The 26,681-nt window shown below is 45.8% G+C and overlaps 1 protein-coding gene across 4 annotated transcripts in view; it reads right to left on the minus strand.

The window, feature by feature from the left end:
* Positions 1-26,681, minus strand: part of enox1 (ecto-NOX disulfide-thiol exchanger 1) — a 303,520-nt gene that overhangs the window by 5,662 nt on the left and 271,177 nt on the right. For 2 of the 4 annotated variants that reach the window (XM_041211429.1, XM_041211428.1), the window contains one exon: positions 21,358-21,463. The exons of 1 other annotated variant lie outside the window; for it this stretch is intronic. In XM_041211429.1, coding sequence (XP_041067363.1) covers positions 21,358-21,463 — 106 coding nt within the window. The remainder of the gene's footprint in view (positions 1-21,357; positions 21,464-26,681) is intronic. One more of the 4 variants, XM_041211430.1, reaches the window with a different exon arrangement.

Below are 26,681 nucleotides of genomic sequence, written 5' to 3' on the forward strand. Positions count from 1 at the left end.
CGTGTTTATCACCCGCTTTTGTGCGGAAACCATTGTTGACATGGGATAGGAACGTTAATTGTGATCTCAGTACAACATGTCATAAAAAGAGACTGTAAAAATGTCCTAAATGGCCAGTAGGCCAATTGAGTTGTAGATATATGACAGACTCACAATCTAACATCTAGCAACCAAGTTCATTCAGTTCTGATGTTGTGGTAGAGGGTTACTTTTGAGAGAGTTTACAGGGCTTTCAATATTGGTCATGTTACAGATGGAGCATTTTCAAACCATATAATCAGCTCGTGTGGAAAATGCAAGATGGTTAAAAGCATGCAAGCTTCATTAGCACTGCAAGAAATTGTGAATGGATATTAGAATATATCCTCTTTCTTTCTTCATAGGCTACCAGGCTGTGGAATTTGCGGGTCATTTTCCTTCATTTCTCTCTGAGTTTGGGTGGGAGGGAGACACTCTCTCTGCCTCCTATTTACAGTGAAACTGCCAATGCATTTCAAAAGAATGTGTGCAGGCTAAGTTTCCCCCCCACCATGGGCGCACGCACTAAAATCACTCACCTTCCCTTTTCAAAATGCACTGACCCAGGTTACACTGGTATACTGGGACCTGTTAGTTGGACTTGCATTCAGGTTTTTAAATTTTTTGCCCACAAAGCTGCTACAAGTATTGGCATGGCAAGGGCAACAGGGCATCTGGAACCTAAGTAAAAGGTGGGACCAATGGTGTATCTCCTCAACCAATGAGATTGAAGGATTGAGAAAAAAAACAGGAAAGGTTGAGAAGAATGGTGAATTAGAGTTAAATTAGATACAGAAAGACAAACAAAAAGAAAGATTGGATTAAAAGAGAGAAAGTGACAAAGCAAAAGTAAGACAAAAACATTTTAAATGCACATTTTTAAAATCTCATAATATTCTGTGGAGTGGAATGAGACTCCACACTTATAATTGCTCTCTTACTAGGTAAGAGTGATTGATTTCATGTCATTGGGTGGGTACTTACGCTAGTAATTACTGGGCTTAACTTTCTACAGTAAATTTAACCAGCAATTAATGTGCAATGCATAAACTTCATATGAGAAGGTTGAGGGTGAGCTACTGTTGGTGGGGTAGCACAAACCATCCAGCAACTTGTGGTAAAAGCAAAAAACTATGGATGCTGGAAATCCAAAACAAAAATAAAAATACCTGGAAAAACGCAGCAGGTCTGGCAGCATCTGCGGAGAGGAACACAGTTAACGTTTCAAGTCCGTATGACTCTTCAACAGAACTAAGTAAAAATAGAAGAGAGGTGAAATATAAGCTGGTTTAAGGGTGGGTGGGACAAGTAGAGCTGGATAGAGGGCCAGTGATAGGTGGAGATAGCCAAAAGATGTCATAGACAAAAGGACAAAGAGGTGTTGAAGGTGGTGATATTATCTAAGGAATGTGCTAATTAAGGGTAGAAAGCAGGACAAACAAGGTACAGATAGCCCTAGTGGGGGTGGGGTAAAGGAATCAAAAAAGGCTAAAAGGTAGAGATAAAACAATGGATGGAAATACATTTAAAAATAATGGAAAAAGGTGGGAAGAGAAAAATCTATATAAATTATTGGAAAAAAAGGAGGGAATTGGAAAGGGGGTGGGGATGGAGGAGAGAGTTCATGATCTAACATTGTTGAACTCAATATTCAGTCTGGAAGGCTGTAAAGTGCCTAGTCGGAAGATGAGGTGCTGTTCCTCCAGTTTGCGTTGAGCTTCACTGGAACAATGCAGCAAGTCAAGGACAGACATGTGGACATGAGAGCAGGGTGGTATGTTGAAATGGCAAGCGACAGGGAGGTCTGGGTCATGCTTGTAGACAGACTGAAGGTGTTCCACAAAGCGGTCACCCAGGCTGCGTTTGGTCCCTCCAATGTAGAGGAAACTGCATTGGGAGCAGCGAATGCAGTAGACTAAATTGAGGGAAGTGAAGTGAAATGCTGCTTCACTTGAAAGGAGTGTTTGGGCCCTTGGACGGTGAGAAGGGCAACTTGTGGTGGTTTGCCATTTGCAGGATTTCTCTTCCTCACCACAGGCTGTTGGCCGATTTGTAAATTGTTCAGATGCTTTTTTTTTTAAAAACAGTAAAATCTAGCCAATTAGCTTTCCAAGCTGAAACTACTAACCATGTAATATGTGACAGAAAGCCATTTGCACTATTCAGCTTGGGCAATCATTAGGGTTCACACAGAACTTTGTCATCCCTTGACAGAAACGCTAGCACCATTTGCTCTTAGAGTGTTTCAAGCAAATCTGTTGCACTGTCACCAAGTTTATTTCACAATTGCAAATTGCGGGTGAGTTAGCTTTTTAACCTGCAATAATTGGTTTGCAATAATTATCCAGTTTGACTTGCCTGGTTCCACATATCAACAAAGGTCAACATCCTTAGTCACCTGTGCTGTTAACTCTCCTGATGAAATGTCAGGTACGTTCTTTAATAGATGGAATTAGCAGACACCACCTTATGTATATTACATGTAGAAAACTGTAAGCATGCATGTGACCTGCTACTATTGGCTTTAGTCCTACGGCCATTATACAAATAGCACTCTGCACAGGTAGCATTAGCACCTGGAATGATAGGGTAATGGTTATGTTACTGGACTAACAGTCCTATGACCTGGGTTAATAATTTGCGGAGTACGAATTCAAATCTCACCATGGCAACTTGAGGAGCTGTGCTCAAATAAAACAAAAATTCTGGACAAGTTTGAGGGAAAGTGACTGTGAAGCTCATAGATTGTTGTAAAATCTTGTTCATTAATGTCCTATAGGGAAGGACATTCAAGGTGGAGATCATTAGATTTCTAGATATTAAAGATGTTAATGGGGATGGTGCAGGAAAGTGGTGTTGAAGTGGAAGTTCATTGATAATCTAGCTGAATGGCAGAGCAGGCTTGAGGGGCTGAATGGCCTACTCCTGCTCCTATTTCCTATGTTCGTGACAGTGCCATGCAATGTGGGTGACTCTTAATTGCCCCTGAGTTAGCCCAACAACCTACTCGGTTGTGGCACCTAAGGATGGGCAATAACTGGCACCTATACCAGTGATGCCCACATTCCAAGAATGAATAAAATAACACATTTAGCTGAACTCGTAGCTGTGTGAGCTGAAAGTAAGCTGAACTCTGAAGTGGAATGTGGAATCTTCAGCATTTCTCACACTTTATTCTGTGACAGATCAGGCTCTAACCCCAGATTTAGTTAGACTGCATCAATATTAGAATTGCAGAGTCAGTGTGATGCTGAACTATTTCTCACTGGTGCTACAGTGAGAGTGTGAGTGCATCCATCTCAGGATCACCTCATTAGCTAACCCCTGATCACCTACTTTTCTCTGATTACTAACCGTTTGTAACAGGTCAGTCAAGGTTTCAAGTTGATCCATTAAGGACTGAAGTTACAGCTGTCAAAATATACCTAAGAGTATACAACTGCTTACTTTTCAGAACTGTAATATTGCCAACACAGATGGATTGGGATGCACCAGGCCACTAAGCAACCTTTGATTCAAGAAAGAAGGATTTGCATTTAGATAATGATTTTCATGACTTCAGGATATCCCAAAGCACTTTCCAGGCAATTGAGTACTTTTTGAATTATAGTCATGGTTGTAACATTTGGAAATGCACCAGCCAGTGTGACAAGAAGACCATACGAATTAAGAGCAGAAGGAACTCATTCAACCTCTTGAGCCTGATCCTCCATTCAATAAGATCATGGCCAATCTGACTGCACCCTTAACTCCACTTTCCTGTCTACCCCTCATGACCCACAAATCCCTTATCGATCAAAAACTTGTCTAATCCAGCCTTCAATAAATTCAATGACCCAGTCTCAACTGTCTATGGAAGAGAGGTCCAAAGTCTAATGACCCGCTGAAAGAAAAAAAAATCCTCCTCATTCTGTCTCAAACGGGAAGCCCCTTATTTTTAAGTTGTGTCCACTATTTCTAGACTCCCCCACAGCATCCTTTCAGCATCCACCCTTTCAAGTCCCCTCAGGATCTTAAAAAGTTCAATAAGATCACCTCTCATTCTTCTAAACGCCAGTGGATACAAACCCAGCCTGTCCAACCTTTCCTTATAAGATAACCACCCATCCAGGGATCAGTTGAGTGAACCTTCTCTGAACTGCTTCTAATGCAAGCCTAAGTAAGGAGACAAAAACTGTACACAGTATTCCAGATGTAGTCAACCAAGGCCCTAAGGATAACGATAAGATAATCTGATTTTGTGTTGGCAGAGCTGAAGTAAAATATTCACCACTGGGTAAAACTCACCTGCTCTCCTTTGAATTGCTTGGGGTCTTTTACAGGGGGTGGTGAAAGGCACAAGCCCTTTCTTTTCTTTGTTGTTATAAGAGAATAAGAAGCTCAGTAATGAGTGTAATTGCTCAGTTCCCCAAGCTTTTTCCACCAGCTGGATTGCTGCTCACACTCGGACTGTGTCCTTTCCACCAGCTGGATTGCTGCTCACACTTGGCACGTGTCCTTTCCACCAGCTGGATTGCTGCTCACACTCGGAGTGTGTCCTTTCCACCGGCTGAATTGCTGCTCACACTCGGCGCGTGTCGTTTCCACCGGCTGAATTGCTGCTCACACTCGGAGTGTGTCCTTTCTACGGGCTGGATTGCTGCTCACACTCAGCGCGTGTCCTTTCCACCGGCTGGAATGCTGCTCACACTCGGAGTGCGTCCTTTCCACCGGCTGGATTGCTGCTCACACTCGGCGCATGTCCTTTCCACCGGCTGGATTGCTGCTCACACTCGGAGTGTGTCCTTTCCACCGGCTGGATTGCTGCTCACACTCAGCGCGTGTCCTTTCCACCAGCTAGATTGCTGCTCACACTTGGCGCGTGTCCTTTCCACCGGCTGGATTGCTGCTCACACTCGGCGTGTGTCCTTTCCACCGGCTGGATTGCTGCTCACACTCAGAGTGTGTCCTTTCCACCGGCTGGATTGCTGCTCACATCGGCTGGATTGTCCTTTTTGTCCTTTTGCCGTTAAATAAATGAGCAATCCTGATTTGACCTAATCCTATTTTCCTTAGAACAAAGAAGGTTGAGAGATGACTTGATTGAGGTGTACAAAATTATGAGGGGAATAGATAGAGTGGACAGGATAAAATTGTTTCCCTTGGTGCAGAATTCTAGAACCAGGGGACATAGATTTAAGATAAGTGGCAGAAGATGTAAGGGGGACATGAGGAGGAATTTTTTACACAATGGGTAGTGGGTGTCTAGAATTCGCTGCGCAAGTTGGTGGTAGAGGCAGAACCTCTAAACTCTTTTAAAAAGTACCTGGACCTGCACCTTAAGCGCTATAAGCTGCAGGGCTATAGGCCGGGTGCAGGAAGTTGGGATTAGGAAGGGAACCTGGGTGTCCTCGGGCTGGCATGGACAAGATGGGCCGAATGGCCTCCTTCTGTGCTGTAACTTTTCTATGGTTCTATGGTTCATTATTTTCAAAGTCCAAATCACATCTCTCACCTTGTCATTTTACTGCTCTGTCCTCACAACAGTGATCTGATTATCGCTGCTGATCTCTCCTGAGCCCTTTCTAATGGATGAATAGTTTTTTGAATCAAGATTGGATGCAATGTACTAAATGGCTCCCTGCTGATATATTTATACAATAAATATCAGAGAGCTTCAATGCTTCTGACAATGTCCCTAACTTGAATATTGAATAAAAGAGAGATATGTTGCAGAAGACTTTCATCTTTTTGTGCAACTTTGTTCAGCTGTATTCACCGTCCCTAACCTTCAGTGTGTCATGTGCAATCACCCCCTGTCGTTGTACAGACATCATCAAAGATCAGTCTTCATCCAAGGTGAAAAATCTTGCCCCACCTACAGCCTTTGCTTTAATATCACACCTGGATGCAGCTTTATATTGTTCAGCATTAAACAATCTATCCCAGTAATTACCCCAATTGTGGAGTTACTTTCAACTATTTGCGCCTGCAGAATTCGCTTTAATGCTGTCAGCAAAATGTAGCCATTCTAGGTTGGCCTGTAGGCTGTGAGTGACCAAAGGGTTAAGGGTTGAACCCTGAGCAACTGCATAGAGTTGTCAACCCTCCAGGATTGTCCTCAACTCTTCAGGAAGCAAGGATTAGCTTTCTGGAAATGACTGGGGATGGCGGGGGGGTGGGACAAAAATACTGTTTGATTAACAGTCAGGAATTCCATCGGAGGATGAAGAGGCTGTCTTCTCATCTCCAACTGGAGCAGGAAAGCAGGGGCATCTGCAGGATGGTCATGACGAGTGATCAATGAGGGGACCTTGGGGGCAGAGGCGGACGCTCCTGGAATACATCCATTCGGAGTTGGAAACCCAGCCCCAGCATAACTTAGAAGGCTGTGTTGCCTGCTGTATTGGCATTGTTAATTTGGGAGTTTGCCAGCAGCATGGAGCTGACATAATTCAGATCTCAAGGATGCCACTGAGACTGAAGAAATTAGTTTGTAAGCTCGAAGAGAAAAGCAGGTCACGTCAGCAGTGACATCCACTTGTCCCTCAGCCGGTTTTTATTTGTAGCCCCACACCATCTGAAGCACAATAGCGAGAGGCCCAAACCAACTTTATGGGCAAGTTTCATTTGAACATGATCAGTGAACTGCCAGTACGGGCAGCTCGCCGATTGTGGGGTATAGCTGGCAGAATTGTGGGGGATGGGGGTAGTGGGGGAGACAATCTTGAGGAGAACCATTCAGCAGCTGATGCTTGGTGAGCTCTTTGTGGAGCTAGGAAGATGTTTGGTACTCTAGTAGCCTCTGGTGATCCCTTTAAGGACAGCTGGGTATAGGCTGTGCTAGATCGCGTGCCTATGGGCAGAGCATACATGGCACACACTCCGCACATTGGCGCCTGTATATTGTGTCTGGACCTTGCAAACATGTAGTACCCCAACATGAATAATTTTATAAGTGGGCCTGCTAGCTGGCTCAAAATGAAGTTGATCTTGGAGTGTGCTGCTCGCTTTTGCACACTTACTTTCATAAAAATAAGGTACAAACCTAAGCTGCTATCTCCTGCCACCCCACCAGGAGGCACCAGTTCAAACCCTGTGCATAACTGTTGATCTTTCGCACGTTGGTAAGATGGGCTGGGAAATTAGGTTTTAAGTGATGATGTGGAACTGCAATAGCGAACATTTCATGATTCCCAATGATCTACGTTCCAGATTCTGGCAGATGGAATATAATATAGGGAAGTGTGAGGTTGTTCACTTTAAGAGGAAACCTAGAAAAGCAGATTATTTTTTAAATGGTGAGAAGCTATTAGTTGTTGGCTTTCAGAAAGATTTGGGTTTCCTTATTGTACAGGAAACACAAAGTAGGCACAATGAACAATTAGGAAGACATATGATATGTTAACCTTTAAGCAAGTCTTGTGGTAATTGTACAGGACTTTGGTAAGATCATACCTGGATTGTATGCAGCTTTATCTCTAACCATACACAAGGACAGAGCCGTAGAGGCAAGGTGACAAAGACCTCAGGGGCAGGGTGAGAAAGGCCTTTAGGGGCAGGGTGGGAAAGGCCTTTAGGGGCAGGGTGAGAAAGGCCTCAGGGGCAGGGTGAGAAAGGCCTTTAGGGGCAGGGTGAGAAAGGCCTCAGGGGCAGGGTGAGAAAGGCCTTTAGGGGCAGGGTGAGAAAGGCCTCAGGGGCAGGGTGAGAAAGGCTTTTAGGGGCAGGGTGAGAAAGGCCGCAGAGGCAGGGCTAGAAAGGCCCCAGAGGCAGGGTGAGAAAGGCCTCAGAGGCAGCGTGAGAAAGGCCCCAGAGGTAGGGTGAAAAAGGCCTCAGGGGCAGGGTGAGAAAGGCCTCAGGGGCAGGGTGAGAAAGACCTCAGGGGCAGGGCTAGAAAGGCCTCAGAGGCAGGGTGAGAAAGGCCTCAGGGGCAGGGCTAGAAAAGCCTCAGAGGCAGGGTGAGAAAGGCCTCAGGGGCAGGGCTAGAAAGGCCCCAGAGGCAGGGTGAGAAAGGTTTACTGGATTGATTCTTGGCTTGAGTGGGTTGTGCTATGAGGGGAGATTATGTAGAATGGGCCTATACTCTCTGCAGTTTAGAAGAATGAGAGGTGGTCTCATTGAAACATTAAATTCTCAGAAGGTTTTGACAGAATAAATGTTGAGACAATTCTGCCCTGTCGGGAGAGACTAGAAGTAGAGGGCATAGTCTCAGGATAAAGAGGTGTCCCCTGAGATGGGGAGACATTTCTTCACTCAGAGGATTGTGAATCTTTGGAATTCTCTACCCCAGAGGGCTGCAAGAGGCTCAGTAATGATCTTATTGAAAGGCAGAGCAGAGACAGTATGGTCTCCTTCTGCTCCTATCCTTATGTTCTCACAAAACCCCCTTTCTGCTTATGAGGCTTTTTGGCACCCTAAACTGGCTGAACTGGTGGATGGGGAATGGGAGCAAGGGGCGTGTGGGTTTATATATTAGGGTCTTCCATATATCAAAGGTAGACATGTAGCATGGACAAAACCTAGCCCCTTAGTCACTCACCCCATTAGCCCTAAGAGATCAGGCTGCCCAATCTATTAGGGCTAGAATGCCATTTTGGCTGGCTCTGGGGCTATGCTTTTTTGCTTCCTTTTATTGTTTATGTAAAATTTCAATATATGGAGGGCAAATTGTGCTGCATGCTAGCAGGACAGTAATTTGGGCCATTTGTTCTGGGATGTGGTCCCCACTGGTGCACCCAGCAGTCTTTGGCACCCATATTATCACATTATATGGACCGCAATTCCCAGACATGCACAAGTACTTCAGACAGGAGGAGACTATTCAGCCCCATGTGCCTGTTCCACCATCAGTCAGATGGTGGCTGATTTAAACATCAATCCCATTTAACAGTAGCAATGGGTCTCAGTCTTGACAGCTCCAATTGGCTCAGCATTCACAGCCTTAAGATTAAGATATCCTTGATAAACACAATCATTATGTCACTAACTAATTGCTGCACTGAGTAAATGCGTGGTTCATGAAGTCAGTGCTTATTCAATAAATTAGCCTATTAGTAAATTATTGTTTATGTTAATGCTTCTATGCTCTCTTTACTCAGTTGGACCAGCAAAGAGATATACCCTTGCTAATTCCATTTGTTGGAATTCAGATGTTATTCAGTGTTTGCGATGAAAACCTAATTGTACCACCAGCACACAGAAATCAAGCCCTGCCCTTATTGGCCACGAGTTGTAACCATGGAAACTCCCTTGCCATGATTGCTCTTCAGCACTCCATTTACAGTTACTTGACTTCACAACTGATCACAAACTTCTGCATCCTAAAAGAAATATATCCATCCATTTTCACACCGTTTCTCTGGTGAGTGTTGCAGTGGCAGTAAACTGAGCAGGGCCGACCAGACTTCCCTTTCCTCAGCCACAGATTCCAGCTCCTCCTGGGGGATTCCCAGGTGTTCCCCTCTGAGGCGAACCTTGTCGTGGTGGGAGTGGGGGTGGAGGCGGGAGGCAGGGGGCTTTTGTGTTCCAATGAGCCTCGAAGCTATGTTGTCTGGAGGCTAGAACTCCCAGTAGGGTCTCCCTCGGTGAACAGGCCCAAGGTGAGGTTCCTGGCAAAGAGCGATCCACCAAAGACCCACATGATGGTTCTAGAAATAACACAGAGGAACCAGGATAACGGGAACCAGATAACAGCCCTGGAGCCAGGCCTGGGGGCTGGTGTTCTCTAGAGAGCGCCTGGTGGGTGGGCCACCCACGTAACCCAGCCAGGCTCAGCCCAAAATCGCTTTGTGGAGCTGCCTCGTGGGCAAGGCGAAGCGGGGGGGGGGGGGGTGTGGTTGGGTGCGATGTTAGTATGGCAGTGAGAGACTGCAGGACAGACCAAGAAAAGAAATCTAGACAATGGGAAATCGTGGGTCCAGTGCCACAAAAGGTTCAGTGACCTTTTGTGTTCCGGCAAGGTGAACAGCTTGGCTCATAGACACAGAGGTCTAAGGGAAGGGTTACATCTGCATGCTGCAGATAAAATGAGAGATCAAGCACATGCAGCCCTCAATGCAGAAGCACAGGAATGTGCAAGGAGCTCATTTAGCTGCAGGCAAACTCGATATGACTAGGCAGTATGCTGCACAGATGCACTGAAGTGCAATATATGTGAGGGTGACATAAATTCATGTTGCAGTGCAGAACAAAAGGGTGAAGAACGCCAAAGAGGTGATCCAGACAGGGGGTGGGGGAGCCTTCCCAAGGCCCAAGTACCCTATGGAGAGAGGCCCTGGAGATCGCCAGGGTGCTGGAGCTGCTGGCTGTTGGCGATGGTGAATCTCCAGGAGCAGGTGATAAAGGAGGTGTTCAGATTGCCTTAGCACATGGTGGTAATGATGGAGGTCATGCTGTCACTTCGCTGAGCATAATGAGATGTTGGCTTGAGATGAAGCACAATGATGGGGTTGAGTCATGGGACAGTGAGAGCAGGGTTAAGGCAGTGGCGTGCATGAGAGCATGCTTTCACAGTCAGAAGGGCTATACCTAAATATCTCATTTTGTATCTCCCTGGGTCCACATCGTCCCTTGGACATCAGGAGGAGGAAGAGATGCCTAAGGACTCAGCGTCACATCATACTAGCACACTCAGCCAACTCAGATACAAGCACATCGGAGGGATGCAGCGTTGTATAGAGTTGGTGGCACAGGGTGAAAGTCATCGCACCAGAGTTCAGAAGGAGGTGTCAGGGTCAGAGACATCTGTGCAACGTCTCCCTCGGAGGAGGGTGGAAAGTACATTTTCCTAACATGAACACATATTTGCAGTAACTGATTTAACAAAGACAGGTTCCAATATGTGCTATCTGACCTTCAACCCCCAGGTCAGGTGACCTCCGTATCTAGTACAGAGTACCGTATAGTATATAATACTGGAGTCCACTACACAATCAACTATTATCATGACATTTCCCTTTTTAAAAAAAACTTTTATACAACTCAAGTACACAAAGTCTCTTATCTGTTCTGTCTCACTCTGTTTTGATCAATCTATTTTGTCTTTTACTCGTCTCTGTATCTCTCTGGTTTTTCACAATTCTTCCACTGGATGTTCTGAATGGTGTCAGAGGTGATTTTGAAGGACAAGGGGCCTTCTCCAGCTCTGTGTTACTATCACCCCTTGGGTAGTTTTCCGGACTCTTTGGCTTTGTCTGGATATCTGTTGCTTCACAGGTGCATTCTGGTTTTTGATCTTCAGTACACTTTCTGGTTCAGAGCAGGGTTGTGTTTAATGCGTTTTCTGTAAGAATTTCCAGTTTATTTTGTACTATTGTCCGTTTGGAGTCTGTGTTGTGTAATACCTTAGTTCTCCTGTGATTTCTGTGGCAACAACAGGATTCCAGATCCCTTCATTCTGAACCCTCTCTGTTCCTCCCATGTTCAGGTCAGGCAGATGTCGGGCACCTCGATCAAAGTATTGTTTCTGCTTCTGCTGTCTCAGTTTGAGCAGGTTCTGCACGCTGTAGCTCACTGGCTGTGGAAATAACAGTTGGGGTGCAGTTGGAAGTTTAGTTCTTAGTCTTTTCCCCATCAGGAGCTGTGCTGGAGATGATCCAATGCCCTCTAATGGAGTATTCCTGAAATCCAGCAGAGCCAGGTAGGGGTCTCTTCTGTCCACCTTTGCCTTCTTCAACTGATGTTTTAAGGTCTGCACTGTACATTCTACCATTCTGTTGGATTGTGGATATTTGGGATTTGATGTAGTGTGAAAAAACTCCCAGTCCTTTGCAAATTTGTGAAGCTCAGTGGCTGAGAATTGTGGACAGTTATCTGAGATCAGCACTTTAAGTATGCTGTGGCGAACAAAAATAGATTTTGAATGATTTATTACAGCGATGCTCTTACTATCCTTTCTCAGCAGCACAGACTCAAAAATAACCCACTGCTAATAGAAACTCACTGTTGTCAAATGTGAACAAATCCCCTCCAATTTTCTGCCAGGGCCTCTCTGGAACACTGTGTGTGGTTGAAGTGGTTCTTTTTGTTGTGATTCACTGTGCTTCTAGCACACTGCATATGCATTCACCATTTCCCTGATTTGTGCTCCCATTCCAGGTCAATACATTACATCTCGAGCTCTTCTCCTGCATGTCTCTACGCCGAGGTGACTTTCATGTATGTGCTGCAGCATTTCTTTCTTCAGTGTTGCAGGAATTATGATCTTTTCTCCCTTGAAAAGTATTCCCTCTGCTACATGAAGTTCCTCATGAAAGTTCCAGTACTCTTGTACAGAAGAAGGGACTCCGCTCCGATGTGTGGTCCAGCCAGTTTGCACAATCTGCTGCAGTTTTCTCAGGGCGGTGTCGTTCTTGGTCACTTCCCTGATCTCATCCAGTTTGGTTACAGCCACAGGTAAGTTCTTTGTCAGCATGTGAACCTGTGCTTATGTTTCTTTATCCTCTTCTTCTGCAATGGGTAGGTATACACGTGACAGAGTATCTGAGATGTACATTTCCTTGCCTGGTTTGTATTCAACTCTGACCTGGTACGTCTGCAGAGGCATTAGTAATCTCTGGATTCTTGGTGGTGCACTGTTCAGGGGCTTTTTAAGTATAGCTTCCAAAGGCTTATGGGTCAGACTCTACCTTCACAACTTTGCCATAGACAAGCTGATGGAAGCATTGTAGGCCAAACACAATTGCTAGCATTTCTTTCTCTATTTGGGCATACCACTGCTGTGTTTCAGTCAGTGCCTTTGAAGCGTATGCCACTGGTGCCTCATTTTGCAAGAGGACAGCTCCCTGGCCAGTTTTTGAAGTGTCCACTGAGATCTTGACTGGATGACTGACATTATAATACTTTAACACCGGTGCCTGGATCAGGACTGGTCAAAGCTTCCTGGTGGCTTTGTTCCCAGTGCCTTTCTACATCATTTTGTAGAAGTTCACTGAGAGGTGCTGTCAGGTCTGACATGTTCGGAATGAATTTCCTAAGAAAGGTCACCATTCCAAAAAACCTCTCCAAGTCCTTCTTACATTCTGGGGGTGGCATGTTCACGACTGCTTCGATTTTACTCAGGCCCGGCTTCAGTCCTCACTTGTCAGCACATGTTCCAAGTACTTGATTTCATGAAGACCTACTTTGCACTTTTTCTTCTTCAACTTGAGGTTCCTTTCTCTAGCTCTGGCCAGCACCTGCCTCAGTCTGTGGTCGTGTTCTTCACGTGAGGCTCCCCCGACCAGCACATTGTTAATATAGGTTTCCACACCCTCTAGCCCTTCAAACAGCTGCTTCACTGTTTTGTGGAACACCTCTGGAGCTGAATTAATACTAAAGGTAAGCGTAAAAACCTGTATTGCCCGTATGGTGTGTTGAAGGTACAGAGATAGGAGTTGCGTTCATCCAGCTTGACCTGCCAGAAGCCTGAACTTGCATCCAAGACTGAATACTAAATCAGCTAGCTTACACGTGATCTCTTCTAATGTAGGCAGCCGGTAATGCTCTCTTTGTACTGCCTGGTTTAGGTCTCTGGGACCCAGACAGACTCGCAGATTCCCATCTGATTTTTCCACAATTACAATTGGATTAACCCACTTTGTCCGTTCTTCAATTTTCCTGATGATGTGAAATTTCACCGTTCTGTCCAACTCTGCTTTCAGTCGCTCTCTCAGCATTACTGGTATTTTCCTGGACGGGTGTATTTTGGCTGTCACAGTTTCATCAATCTTGATGGTGTGTTCTCCTCTTAGGCAGCCAGTCCCCTGGAACACATCTTCATATTCGCTCAGGATGTTGTAAGTGGTGACAGTCATTATTCTCTTGATTGACTTCAGATTTTCACAAGCTTTGATTCCAAGAATGGCTTTTGCATCAGTTTTCACCACCATGAATGGAAGTGCTAGGCCGACTCCAGCCCTGCCCCTGCAAAAAAAACATGCCGCGTTTGGGGGTGGGTTTTAGAGTTTCTGGCCATTTCCTGGATTTTCACCATGATGGAGAACCTCTCCCTCATGGTAACACTTCAAAAAAAGTTTGTTGCTGGCTGTAAAGTATTTAAAAACTCGAAGGAAAGTAAAAAAACTAAACCACAGTTGACGTGACAAAAAGAAGTGGCAAGTAACATTCGCACCACACAAGTGCCAGGCAATAACCATCTCCAACAAGGGAGAACCTAACCATTGCCCCTTGGTATTCATTGGCATTACCATCACTGAATTCCCCACATTCAACATCCTGGGGAGGTTACCATTGACCAGGAACTGAACTGGACTAGTCATATAAATACTGTGGCTACAAGAGCAGGTCAGAGGCTAGGAATCTCACAGCGAGTAACTCACCTCACATCTACAGGTCAGGAGTGTGATGGAATGCTCCCCACTTGCCTGGACGAGTGCAGCTCCTACAACACTCAAGAAGCTTGACATCATTCAGGACAAAGCAACCCTTTTGATTGGCACCCCATCCACAAACATTCACTGCCTCCGCCACCGACGCACAGTAGCAGCAGTGTGTACCATCTACATGATGCACCTCAGAAACTCACCAAGGCTCCTTAGGCAGCACCTTCCAGACCCACGACCACTACCATCTAGAAGGATAAGGGCAGCAGATACATGGGGCAGATATATGGGAACACCACTACCTGGAAGTTCCCCTCCAGGTAACTCACCATCCTGACTTGGAAATATATCACCATTCCTTCACTGTCGCTGGGGTCAAAATCCTGAAACTCCCTCCCTGACAGCACTGCGGTGGGCTGCAGTAGTTCAAGGTGGCAGCTCACCACCATCTTCTCAAGGGCAATTAGGGATGGGCACTAAATGCTGGCCCTGCCACATCCCGTAAATGATTTAAAAAATGAATAAACCAGATTTAAATTATTTTGATTTTTGAGCTTATCGTTCCTGATTTCCTGTCAAATTTCTTAAATCAGCTGTAATGAATTCCATGAATTGAACCATGAATGTTAAGTGAAAAACAAGCATTTCTTGGAACGTGGCTATGCCTCATTTCCTTATAATTACTCCTTCTGATTGTAATTGATGCTGATGTTTATATTTATTCTCTAAAGGATGAGATGGCCAATATTGTAATGGATAATTTTAATCAACATTTCTTAAACAATCATTTTAACTAAGCACTCCAGCTCTATTTCACACCCAGTGTGACGTGTTACATTTAGCTGAACTAACTGAAAATTAGTTGTGTGTGGTCCATAATCCAACTGCTAAAAAGAAAGCGAGGCAACATAATTTTTCTCGCAAACTGTCGCTCAACCAAATGACTTTGCTGCGTGTGATTCAGAGGTAACCATTTTGCATGAAATGCTTCAGCTGTCACTAGATCATTACTCATGGTGAATCAGAGGAGGCAGAGAATTGCAACCTCTAAATTACGGGGGCAGGGTTTTCCCGGTGGGCTTTGGAAACCCACCATCATGGGAACAAGCACCCAGCTGCGATTTTCCCTGAGTCAACCTATTACTGGCCTGAGGGAGGGTTTGCTGTCCCCAGGCATGCTCTCAAAGCTGAAGGGCCAACAAGATGTCCTCGAACTCGGAAGAAGCATCAAGATGCCTTTCCAGAGGTGCAACAGAGAGAGGGCGCCTTCATCGAGAGATGCTCCCACTCCAAACTTTTCAAATGTAAACTTAAAAATGACCACTGCAGCTGGGCTGCCATTGCGCAGGGGAACCTGCAGCGGAAGCCAGGCAGGGTAGGGAGGACCTCTAACCCCTGCCTGGAGTGCTGGACCCCTGCGCCCTCCACCCCCATCGCCTCCAGGCAGCTATAATGTTCCCTGATGCCTGTGACCTGGAGGCAACCTGGAAAATTCCAGTCATTCTCTGACAAGCTCAGTTGGCTTTCTGCTGCTTGTGGGAAGGTATCCCTGCTACCCTCCCATCCAGCCTTGGAGAAAATGACCTCGGGGCAGGATGGAGACGAGGAACTGGCACACCAGCCGGCAGCGCTAGTTTACCCGCCCTCCTCCTTTGTGCCCACTCCAATTGGGGCCTCAGATTTCAACCCGTGGCCGTTGGATTGTAATGCCTGAAGTGCAAAATCTGACCAGTGACCATAATGCTTACAAGGAGCGCTTGTACGAATGCCAAGCCTTTTAGGTGGCATTTCCGAGCAGTAGCCAAAACAGGGGTCAAATTGGTTGCTCTTCCCTCCTGTTGGTGCCAATGTGGGACAAGAACCATTTTGAGATTCTGGATCTCATCAACAAGCTGCTAGCAACGAGTGCACACCCTCCGGCAGCTTGCCATGTGCTGGATAGGCCAGCTGGTTGGGTCTGAGAGGCAGGCGTTTTTGGGGGAAGCTTAAACAGGCCAAAAATATGCCCAGGCTCTTACTGGGGGCACCGGAGGGCAGTTGGCCAATGCAGTAATGGGGGTGGTGGAGACGCTGGGTCAGATACATGCTGGGAACATATTGCAGTGAATTGTGGATTCTGAGTATATATTCATTGATTAAAGTTAATCTATGAAAAATCTCGACATGGCAGTGCACAGGCCCCACATCTGTAATCCCCCATGAGCACCAGGCAGTGTACCATCCCGTCACACCAATACGAGCTTTGAAAATTTACCCTAAAATATCAAGTCAATGGGGAAGCACTTGTAAAGGCAAAAAATATATTTGTAATAAGTAACTAGAAGAGGTCGACAGATGTTCTGTTGAGTTTCCTTAAGCATGGTGCAAACCACACTTGAACTGTTAAATGCAAATATAGTTACCATGCCAGCATGGGCAAATTTGAAAGCCAAGTGGTCTTTTCTCATCCTTGACTTTTTCTCATATGCAACTCTGAGGAACAGGTGATCTAAGAAACATCATTTACAAAGGCATAGGGGGGTGAGCTAGGGGATTGGAGAGCCCATGGGACAGGAGGGTGGGCTGGGGGATTGGAGAGCGTGGGGGGATTGGAGTGTGCAGGGGACAGGAGGGTGGAATGGGAGAGTGGAGAGTGTTGAGGGGGCAGGAGGATGGGCTGGGGGATTGGAGAGCATGTGGGGCAGGAGGGAGGGATGGGGGGATGGAGACTGTGTGAGACAGGAGGGTGGGCTGGGGGTTTGGAGTGTGTGAGGGACAGGAGGGTGGGCTGGGGGATTGGAGTGTGTGGGGGCAGGAGGGAGGGCTGGGGGATTGGAGTGTGTGGGGGACAGGAGGGTGGGCTGGGGGATTGGAGGTGTGGGGGGCAGGAGGGAGGGCTAGGGGATTGGTGTGTGTGGGGGACAGGAGGGTGGGCTGGGGATTGGAGAGTGTGGGGGACAGGATAGCAGGGTGGATAAGAGATGATCGCAAACAGTGCAAAAAATGTATCAAATAGTATTAAGTTGGTAAATGGACAATTTAGCTTTCCATGTCATTAGCATCTAGAAATCTATCGATCTTTGTCTTGAACATACTCAATGACTGAGCCTCCACATCACTCTGAGGAAGAGAAATCCAAAGGTTCACCACCCTCTGAGTGAAGAAACTCCTCCTCATCTCAGTCCTAAAAGGCCTGCCCCTTATTCTGAGACTGTATCCCCTGGTTCTTGACACCCCCCCCAGCCAGGGGAAACAGCCTTCCTGCATCTACCCTGTCTTGCCCTGTAAGAATTTTATAAGGTTCAATGAGATAACCTCTCATTTTTCTAAACTCCAGATAATACAGGCCCATTTTCCTCAATCTCTGTTTATGGGAGAATCCCGTCATCCCAGGGATTAGCCTGGTGAAGAAAATGCAGTACACCCAATAGGTACAAAATGGGGAGGGTTAATAACTGGGTAAAGGTCACTGACATTCAGCACGTATAGCACTCAGTAAGCATTCAGCTCTCAATGTTCATAGGCTGTGTGTGCCAAACAACTCTCAGGATTAGCAGAAAGAACATTTTTTATTACCATCTCCTTCACTCCACTCATTCCATGTGTAAGCAAGATGTGCACCGTGAGAGATGACCTGGTTGAGGTCTTTAAAGTTATGAAAGGGTTTTGGTAGACGTAGCAAAGGTGCTTCTCCTTGTGGGAGTGTCCGAAACAGGGTGCCATAAATATAAGATGCTAATCACCCCAATATAGAGAATTCAGGCAAAACTTTTTGACTCAGAGAGTGGTGAGGATGTGGGTCTTGCCACCCCAAGGAGAGGTTGGCATGATGAGCTTGGGTGCATTTAAGGGAAAGCTGGATAAATACAAGATGGAGAAAAGGAACAGAAGGATATACTGATGGGATAAGATGAAATAGGACGGATGGAGACTCGTGTGGAGCACAAACACCAGAATAGTCCTGTTGAGCTGAATGGCCTGTGCTGTAAATCGTATGCATTAGGCCAGTTCAGAATAAAAAACTCAGATGATGGATAATGTTTTCAATCGTTACATCGTCATAGACAGCTACATTTCCTGTGTCCTAATTGAATGTGCCTGGAAACCCGAGTATTAAGTGATTCCTCAGAAACACAAATGTGCCTCCCAGCTAAGTGGACATGAGAAGCCTGACAATCGATCTTGTCCTGTTCAAATTGTTCACGGTGGGTTTGCATTTTAGACATAGAGGATTGTTAAGGATTCTCTGTTTGCTGTTGAACCAATATCTCTCCATCAGTGGGAGAGCACAATTTTGTTATTACTTGCGAGAGGAGCCTGTGAGACCTGTGCCAGAGTGCACATCTGCAATTGCCAAAAGCTTAAAGGCAGCACAGGCTTTTCAGTTAATTCTGAGTTCATAAGGAAAACACCATTCCTTGACTTCGGAGGTCAGTGGACGCTGGTTTTGCCTCCCTTTCACATGGTCACAGAGAGGTATCAGCTGCCTGTCACACACACTGCACCAAGGGGAGGGGTGAGACCGAGGGAGGACTGGAGCTGGTGGGGTTGGGGTGATGTGAGGGGGGAGTCAAGAAGCAGAGTGGAAGAGTGAATGGCTCTCCAGGTGCCGTTTAAACATGGCGCCCAGACGTTGGAGGCTGTGAGGTATTGTGGGCCGGGCCTCCTGCCTGCCTGGCCCACGGGATTCGACATGCTCCTTGTGTCTACATAATTAATGAGTTGAATAGCGCAAGATCTCGTGTGTTCAGCCACCCAGCTCTCCGGTGGAAGTCACTCCGACTACTGCTTCCGCCACCGGACTTAGACTCCAGAATGCAAGTTTCCGCCCATAGTGTTTGAGGAACATGGCACTGATAAGAGTTTTTACATGAGCACGTGGGGAAGGAAGGAATGGGATTTGTAATAGAGTGTGATGGAGTTAGATGGGAGGAGGTTTGTGTGTAGCATAAGCACCAGCATGTACCTACTGGGCTGACTGGCCTATCTCTCTATTGTGCTTTCAATATATTTAAACAAATGCAGTAATTACTTGCCCCAATAAAGATTCTATGTTGGGGAAAGGTGGGGGTGGGAGGTAGTTTTAAACTGCTCGCAGGTTTCCCATGGGAGACTATTGGTTTTAGTTAATTTTCCATTGTCCCACAGCAGGAAAGGTCACAGCCAAGGCCCAACCGGCTGGAAGGAATTCCCCTCCTCTCCAAGAGGCATATGACTTCAACCGTGGTCATGTCTTATTTTCATCCAAGCCTCTGAGGGCGTCTTCATGTTAAGGCACCCTCTCAGTTTCCGATCTACCTCAGCAGCACCCACCTCTTCCACTGGAGTTGCCTACTCTCTAACTGGTTGTTAAATATCTTCCCTACCATGGGGCAGTGTTTTACAGCCCCCCACAAGCTGGTGTATTTGCAGGTGGCGGGGAACGGAAAACCATTACTGAGTTCTGGCTGCTGAGTTCAATCAGATTGGCCAGCAGCTCCTGAGGGCGGGGCTTACCGTCCCTGAGGGGCAGAAGTCCTTCAATTACCTCGTTAAGACCACCCCCAGTGTACTATCGCTGTGGGGCAGCCTTTTTAAGTTGGATGGCTTGTGACTGGCTTTTCTACAGGGGATGATGTGTGGGGGCCTGGGGGGGGACGGTGGGTGGTGGGGTGCGGGGGGATGCAAGCAATACACCATCCAGTAAAATTAAGAGCCATGGAGTTCAGCCACTTTCCTGAAAGCTGTTCACAGCTGGGTGAGTGAAATGTTGCACATTTATCCGGGTCCATTAGCTATTTAGCAGAATGTTAAAAGGGCTATAACAGCTAAGATAGAACATATGCTTGTCGATTTTTAGTTGCTACCGTTCTTGGGAGCTGAGCATTTAAAAGCCACACATAGGCATCGTGACAAGATGGAAAGTAAACAGCTTTCCCTCTTGTCTCTTCCAACAGGGATAAATCCTCCCTCAGTAGGGAATTAGAAGTGTCCCAGGCACAGCTGCATTTCTTCCTGCTTCCTGTGTGTACTCTCAGGGACTTTCATCGGAAGTGGGAATCGGGAGGCGGGACTATTCTCGCCATCCTGCTTTCATTGTCAAGCTGCCAGGAAACAGGGTTTTCCCAGCAGCAGGCCGCATTCTGTGCTGGAGGCGGGTCTACTGTCTCAATTGGCAGGCCCGAGGCATGAAGGCCCCAGCGTAAGCCCGCTGAAGGGCTCACCTCGGCTGCTATTTTCTTCAAGAATTCTGATGACTCCTTACGAGTGCCAACAACAGGTCTGAGCCTCGGTTGCCAGCACTTAATCTTGCCCTCTGAGAGAGGGCCATAAAAATAGATTCCTACCCAAAGTTTGGCCTTCTAGGGGCTCCTAATTCTACTCTTACTGACCTCCTTCAACATTAACTTGCCTCCAATACCGCACTTGAGACCCTGAAAATCTTCTAACTTATCTTTCAAGACATTTCCTAGCCTGCCTCCATGGCCAATTTCACCTCTTCTAACTCCTCGGGGTCACAGCAGGTTTACGAAGTCGCCTGCCCAGTGAACATCCTGAAAGGCCCGATCTTGGGCTTTTCAATAGGGGTGGGCAGCCTCCCTGCCTCACGATCTTTCCCATATCCCTCAAAATGGCTGCTGTGGAAAAGGAGGCGGGGCTGTCACCACTGCTCAGCTGCCATTTTTGTTTTGCCATCCCACCTTCGTTTGGTGTAAAATTGGGCCTCTATAGTCTCTGTCACCAAGTCCTTCTTTTAGTCACTCCACAAAAAGCTGTTGAGGCTGGGGGGGATTACATAGAAGATTTGCAAACTGGGATTGAAAGCTTTTTTGTAAGGGTGTTAAAGATTATGGAATCAAAAGCGGGTGGTTCAGCTATAGTTCAACAATGAACGAACTGAATGATGGAGTACGCTCAAGGGGATGCATGGCCTCCTCCTGTTCCTGTGTTGCTTTTGCAATTTCTGGCATATGGTCAAAAATTTGCAACTGCCTGTGCGAGCGATCTACACAATGTTTATCCAATGACAAACTGAGATGGTATTCTGCACTGAAAATAAGATGGAGCCAGGATACTCTACCTACTAATAATGCTTCTTTCTCTGATTTGAGTGGTCGAGCGGCAGGGCTTCCCTCACTGGTCTGGCTACCTCGGGTGGACACAGACAAGGTGAACCCATTCATCTCCTGCACAGAAAACAGAAAGAACAGCAATCAAAACTTGCATTTCTCTGGTGCCTTTAACAAAGTCAAGATGTCCCAAATCCCTAAACAAGAGAGAATTCGATAAAAACATTTTTTGACATTGAGTCACTTCAGGAGATATCAGGACAGATGACTATTAAAGGAGTTGCTTAAAGGACGAGATAGTGGTCAGTTTAGAGAGGGAATTGCACAGCTTCGAGCCAAAGCAGCTGAAGATAGTGGATCGATTATAATCGGGGGTGCGCAAAGTCCTGGGACTCCTTTCCCAACAGCACTGTGAGTGTACCTACACCACACAGAATGCAGTGGTTCAAGAAAACAGCTCACCATCACCTTCTCAAGGGCAATTCAGCATGGGCCTAGCCAGTGACAACCGCATCCCATGAAAGACTGAAAAAAAAGAGGCTGGAATTGGAGGAACTCAAATAATCTCAGAGGGCTGTGGGACTGGGGAAGATCAGGGAGGGGCAAGGTATTGGAGAGATTTGAAAACAAGAATGAGGATTTTACAATTGAAATGTTGGATCAGGAGCTAGTGTGGGTCATCAAGCCCAGGGGTGATGGGAAAGTGGGACTTGAAGGGAGCTAAGATATGGGCAGCAGAGTTTTAGATTAGCAAAGGGAATTAATGCGGTGTCTCTGCCTGAAGACTTATGTGATCATCCAGATGATTACAAGTGATTGCTCTCTTTCCAATTAATATTTGCTACCTTCAGGCAAAATTATATGAACCCAAAACAGCCAAAAGAACAAAATGGATTTTTTAAAATAGTATCCTTTTCTCATTTGAAATACTGATGTATTTCATAGCTGGAGTGTTTACTGCCCAGGCAGATTCAGTAACGGCACATTGTTAACTCGGAGTGCTGCTACAAAAGTGGCCAATGGGGGTCACTGTCTCTGCAGAATGAAGATCCGGTGAACTGCAGTAAAGAAAGGATTGACTTTCCATGTTAGTTTTCGCTGCAAAAGAGCGCCGCAGCCAATTCATTTCCTCTCATCTGAAGTACAATCGCTGCTAAGGCAGCCGAGTATCAGGCAGCAAGGCCTCAGAATCATCAGCCGGATGAATAACCAACTAGTGGTAGGGCCAGAGTCCTCCCTGCTCCTCCTCAAACAGGGCTGATGTGACCTCGGTTTAACATCTCAATCCAGAGATGGCACCTCTGACAGTGCAACCCTCCCTCGGTACTGCGCTGGAGTGTCATCCTGGATCGTCTATGGTCTCAATTCCTGGAATGAAGCTTGACCCCTGACCCCTTCAGACTCAGAGTGATGCCCACTGATCCAATCTATAACTATGTGCTAATGCAAAGACATTCGGTTATTCCCACAGCCACTACCTTCAGAAGTTAAGCTTATTAATTGTTAATCAGCAGCGAGGTGGCAGCTTCGCTCTGTTTGCTTTGTATAATGAGATTTTAAACCCATTCCTCATGCACAAGCTTATGATTATGTTGCACATAGCACACAGGGGGGATCCTTTGCTCAATATAACCTGTAAATTAATGTTTAAATGCAGAGAATCTTAAAATGAAAGGGGAAGAATTGATCTCTTTGATATGTGCAGTAGCATTGAAAATGGATTCAAAATGAACCTCCTTAAGATGCTATTATATATGATATAGAGCAGCTCTTCCCCAACAAATGAAGCTAGAAATTGCCATCGCAGCTTTATTTGATGGTTAACTGTACACTATTGAAGGGTGACAGGAGAATTATTGCCTTCTCATTAAGCCTCAGTATTGTCATAGGGCTGAATAGCTTACTCCTGCTCCTAAGTCCTATGTCATTTGTCCCTGTGTCCCATTGCTAGCTGCAAGTAGCTGTGGCTCAATGGGCTGCAATCTCTTCCCTGTATCAGAAGATCATGACTTCAAGTTCCACTGCATGAGACTGGAGTTTAACCTAGGCTGACACTTCAGTGTGGTACTGAGGGAGTGCTGCACTGTTAGAGAAGCTGCCTTTCGGATAAGATGTTAAGCCAAGGCCTGCCTGTCCTCTCACTTGGATATAAAATACACTAATAAACTATTCCAAGAAAAGGCTGGGGAGCTCTGGCCAATATTTATCCCTCAAACCATAACACTAAAAAAATCTGGTCATTATCACATTGCTGTTAGTGGGCTGCTGTGTTTCTTACATTGCACCAGTGGCTACACTTCAAAAGTACTTCATTGGATGTAAAGTGCTTGGGGATGCCCAGAGGATCACATAGAATCACATGTGCACATTACATAAAGGCAAGTCTTTCCTCTCTTAATTCTTTCTCTTCTTTTGTGCCACACAACCTCTGTAAAAGATTCTAGATTATAAGGTCCTAAGAAATAGGAGCAGGAGTAGGCCATTTGGCCCCTTGAACCTGCTCCAGCTTTCAATATGATCACGGCTGATCTGATTGTGGTCTCAACTCCACTTTCCTGCCTGTATCCCATAACCCTTGACACCCTTGTCAGTCAAGAATCTATCTATCTCAGCCTTGAGTGTATTCAATGAGCCAGCCTCCACCGCTCACTGGGGAAGAGAATTCTAAAGACCCCAATGACCATCTGAGAAAAAATTCCTTCTCATTTCCATTTTAAATGGGAGACCCCTTATTTTGAAACTGTGCCCCTTAGTTCTAGTTTCTCCCATGAGGGGAAATATCCTCTCAGCATCTACCCTGTCAAACCCCCTCAGGATCTTATATGTTTCAACAAGACCACCTCTCATTCTTCTAAACTCCAATGAGTACAGGCCCAACCTGCTCAACCTTTCCTCAAAAGACAATCCTTCATCCCATTAGGAATCAGCCTGTAGTGAAGTTTCTCTGAACTGCTTCCAATACAAGTATATCCTTTCTTAAGTAAGGAGACCAAAACCGCACACATTACTCTGGGTTTTGTATCAGCAATTCTCTGTCGAGTTGTAGCAAGACTCCTGTGATTACTCGACGGAGCAGGCAGGTTTAATCAAGAAATAGTTTATTACAGAGAGATTTACAGATGCTTTTGCATCAACCAGGACTCTTGTCAGGAAGCACCTCCTCCTGGATTGCTGGCACTAAAAGGTCACTGGTTGGAGCCCTGGCAGTACATCTCATGACCCCTTGATTGACAGAAGGGAGAGACTATACACCCGGTTGCCACATTTCCTCCCCTTTTAGTCTTTTACAATTCTGTTACAGGAAAACATTTGAACAATCCAACAAACATATATACAATTTCAGGTGATCATAGATCAAGTCGCTGAGGTTCTCTCTTTATATAGCTCTACCAATGGAGGTTCCTGAACAGGATCAACAGGGTCTAGAACTGCAGCATGAGACATCATTGGAATGTGGCAGTTCAGGATTTGACAACTCTTCAGAAACATTTGGCATGTCTATTCTAGGTCGATCAGACACCTCAGGAATTGACGGTTCGATGTTAATCACAGATGGATCAGTTGATTGTTGGAAAGTCTCTCTGGCACAAATATGATATTTGTGCTTTCAGAGTATTCTATCTCCCACTTGTACTTGGTAAGATAGTGGACCGGTTTCTGAGACAATGGGTCCAGGAGCCCAACAGGGTCCGCTGCTGTAATTCCATATATATACCATGTCACCTACATTGAAAGTGTGAACTTTACTGTGTATATCACAATTACTCTGGTTCCGCGCCACCTTCCCCTCTAAATTTGGAAAGACGAGATATAGACATGTACGCAGATGCCGTTTCATTAATAACTCCAACAGTGTTGCACACTTAGTCGAATGTGGTGTTGAACGATAACAGAAAAGAAACCAGGAAAGTCGAGATTCCAGAGTGCCTTCCGGTAGCTTTTTCAGGCTTACAAGTTTGTACTGCCCTCTCAGCTAGCTCATTCGATAAGGGACAGTGATGGTGCATCTTTTATTGCCTTAACTTTATCTCCTACCGGGTGCAGTCCCATGGCATCTGCCCTGTGGCCTAGATAAGTCATGTCTGGTGCCTGAAATGTGCACTTTTCCTTCTTTAACCATACGGTGGCTTCCATCAACTGTCTTAGCATCTCCTCCAAGTTGGTCAAGTGATCCGTCTCAGTTAACCCCATGATGAGGACATCATCTAGATATACAGTTACTCATGGAAGTCCTTGGAAAAGGCTCTCCATTGTTCTCTGGAAGATAGCACACGCTAACGAGACCCAAAGGGTCGTCGGGTGCACTGATGGAGGCCCTTATGTGTGTTAATGGTTATGTACTCCCTCAATGTGCTATTCAGCTCTAGTTGCTGGTTCATATCCAGTTTTGTATGGGACTTGCCTCTAGCCGTTTTGGCATATGAATCATCTATCCTTTGGATAGGGTACTTGTTTAGTTTGACTGCCTTATTTACAGTCAATTTATAGTCTCCACAGATACGTATGGTGTGGTCGGGCTTAACCACTGGAACCATGGGTGCAGCCCATTCTGAGAATTAAACAGGTTGGATAATGCCCAGCTTTCCTAGCTGGCACAGCTCCACGTTAACCTTTTCTTTCAATGTATAAGGCACAGGAAGTGAGGTGTCGCCTGTGGCTCCATATGTATCTTGGCCCGCATGCCTTTTAACTTCCCTAGTTCATCCCGAAAAACCACATTGCATTTTCTTAGAAGTTCTGGAACTCCACCTGATTTTAGGTGAAATATCTCAGACCAGTTAAGTTTGAACTTCTATAGCCAGACTGGGCCTAAAAACTGGGTCCTTCTTCTTTCACTATTAGCACAGGCAGCTGAGCTGTCTGCTGCTTATAAGAGACTGGGACTGTGGAGATGCCCTTTACCTGAATGGATTCTCCAGTGTATGTCCTTGATTTAGGGGTTGTCCCCTCCGGATTTATTGGCTGTCTATCTTCATTAAGGTGCCTGAAAGTGATCGAAGCACCTGTGCCCACTTCCATTTTCAGTAGCATCCACAAAAACTACAACGACCATTTGATTCCAAAGCAGCGTATCTTCCCAAGGGCTATCCCAGTGAAACAAGCTGCCGAAGGAAACAGTTATGGCCCCATCACTTGAAATCTTCAAAATGCATCTTTAGGTTATTTCCAATTAAAGGTTTTCATTATCAGGACTACCATCACAATAGCCAAGTGGTTATGGTACTGGGTTTGTAACCCCAAGATCAAGAGTTCAAATCTCACAATGGCAAACTATGAAACAATGTAACTTCATCTGAAACAGATGGAAACAGGTTTACTCAAAAGAGTATCACAG

This window comes from Carcharodon carcharias, chromosome 18, assembly GCF_017639515.1.
Source record: "Carcharodon carcharias isolate sCarCar2 chromosome 18, sCarCar2.pri, whole genome shotgun sequence".
NCBI lineage: Eukaryota > Metazoa > Chordata > Chondrichthyes > Lamniformes > Lamnidae > Carcharodon > Carcharodon carcharias.